A 2,238-nucleotide genomic window follows, 5' to 3' on the forward strand; every position below is an offset into this window, starting at 1 on the left:
CACAGAAAGAGGGTGCTGGGGGGGCAGGGGGGCCAGCTCAGTTCAGGGGGAGGTTAGCACCAGCTTGCAAGCAGCAACAGCACCCCAAGTCCCAGTGGTGCCAGGGGGTCAGGGGCATCACTGCGGGGGCCAGCAGGCACCTGGCAGCCGCTGCCCTCCCAGCCCTGTGGCAGCGGAAGTGGGTCCGTAGGAAGAGTGTATCAGCCAGGGACAGCTGGCCCTCGGCCCAGAAGAGGGGGCGCTGGGGGTGGTTCCCATCCCGGCGCCGCAGCTGGAAGCTGGTGGAGTTGAGGTGGAGGAAGACATCAGCAGTGCTGTCCTGGCGCAGGCAGCGGCCCCGGCCCTGACACAGCGCTGTGCTGCAGAGCTGTGCCGCCGTCGTGACATTCACGATGTAGCGGCCCAGGTCCCCCTCCAGGTAGTTCTTGATGATCTGGCATGAGTCCTGGGGAAAGGGGGGCATCAGGGGCATGCTGGGGTGCCCCAGGGAAAGAAGCACCCCAGATAAATGCCCCAGCCTCAAGCCACTGGTCCCCCTCTGGAGGCAGATGACCTCCCACCCATGAGCTACCACCCCTGGAGCACACTGACCCCAAACCTACCCGGTTTTTGGTGTAGTCCGCGTCACCCCAGAAAATGGCCCCAGCTGCACCCAGCGCCGCACTCTCTCCAATGGTGGATATCAGGTCCAGCTGCAGGGACAGAGCCCGGTCAGTGCCCATGGACCCCACGCAGCACCCACACTCCCCAGCACAGTGCACCCCAGAGAGCCCGCTGCAGGGTCAAGGAGGCAAGACCCATCCCTGCTCTAGGGCATGGGAAGAGGTGACTGTCCCAGCTCCTTGGGGACAAGGCTCCCCACCACCACCCTCCTCCTCAGGGGCTAAGCCAGCACAGCACAGGGGCTGTGGGCTCATGTACCCTGGGGTCCCAGCTGCCGGGACCCCAGAGTCCTGCGGCACCTCCCAGGTGCTTCCTTGGTGATGGTGACCATTGGTGCCGGTCCTGCTGTCAGAGAACTTGCCCATAGGGGCAGGGGGACAGATGGTTTGTGGCACCCTAATATCCACCCACAGAGGGGCTGAGCTGGGGGTCCTCACACTGTGACTGCCCCCCCACCCCCCGAGGAAGGGAGGCAGGGCCAGGCACCCCTCCTGGTCCCCAGAGCCAAGCCCATGCCAAAGGATGCTGCTTCCCACCCCACATGAGGACAGCCAAACCACAGGGTGCTGGTGACACCATGAAAGCAGCCACCGGCCTCCAGAGCCATCCCACTCTGTGGGCCAGGATGGGACACGGGCACAGGGACCACCTCAGCTGACCCCAGAGCCCAGGCGCCCAGGGCTTGGGATGACATCCCAGTGGCACAGCCCTACCTGGCTGAGCACATCCAGCTTGCGGATGTAGGTGGGCCGGGTGTAGACAAAGACAGGAAGCGAGTAGCCGTCGTGGTGCTGCTGTGAGATGCGCATGGCCTCCATCACCCGCGCCCGCACAAACTTGCGGCTGTTGGGGGTGGATGCCAGGAGCAGGTCGAGGTAGATGGAGGGGTAGAGGGCCATGCTCTCCCTCCAGAGCCATGCCAGCTGGTCGTTGCGTGTCTTCTCCACATCTGGGCACTGCCCGGTGTAGCTCTCCTTGTTCTTGCTGTAGTCGTGGTTGTAGCAGTCGGGGAAGAGGTAGTACCCCCAGAGCTGCTTGGGGCGGAAGCTCTTGGCCACGCGCAGGGTGCTCACCATGAACTGCCGGGCGGCCGACTCGAACTCGAACACCGCCTGCTTGTTCACCTCCTCGCGGGACCAGGTGGGCTGCCGCTCGTACACCAGCTGCTGAGACACCTCCCGGTAGATGTCCTTGGGCTTCCAGTTGCGAGCCCAGATGGGCCGCCACTCCTCCCAGTCGATGACGGCCAGCCCCTCCTTGGCGGGCGAGCGGATGTACTTGCTGATGCCCTCCTGGAGACGGGCGAGGTGCTCAGACAGGCTGCTGTTTTGGGGGACGCCGCCGTTGACGGCCACACGCTGGCTGGTGTAGTAGGGGTAGAGCCCCAGGCGCTCCTTGTAGAAGATGGTGAGGTTCTGCCCCACGAAGCCCTCATTGGGGGAGGCGTGCAGGTCGAAGAGGCTGAAGTCGAGGGACACCTGGAAGCGGGGCTTGCAGTCCTGGGTGGGCACATTCCAGGCCACCAGGAAGGGCCGGCGGGTGAGCAGGGGGGCAGCCGACGGCTTCTCAGGGGGC

The 2,238-nt window shown here is 64.9% G+C and overlaps 1 protein-coding gene across 1 annotated transcript; it reads right to left on the reverse strand.

Moving 5' to 3' along the window:
* Positions 1-36: 36 nt before the first annotated feature.
* Positions 37-2,234, reverse strand: LOC103898265 (hyaluronidase-2; the record flags this gene model as incomplete). The annotated part of the gene is given in 4 exon segments (XM_019471857.1): positions 37-166; positions 169-445; positions 603-692; positions 1,377-2,234. Coding segments are annotated over 4 exon segments (1,338 nt in total), but the record flags the coding sequence as incomplete, so codon positions are not given.
* Positions 2,235-2,238: the final 4 nt, after the last annotated feature.

This window comes from Aptenodytes forsteri, unplaced genomic scaffold, assembly GCF_000699145.1.
Source record: "Aptenodytes forsteri isolate BGI_AS27 unplaced genomic scaffold, ASM69914v1 Scaffold578, whole genome shotgun sequence".
Lineage (NCBI taxonomy): Eukaryota > Metazoa > Chordata > Aves > Sphenisciformes > Spheniscidae > Aptenodytes > Aptenodytes forsteri.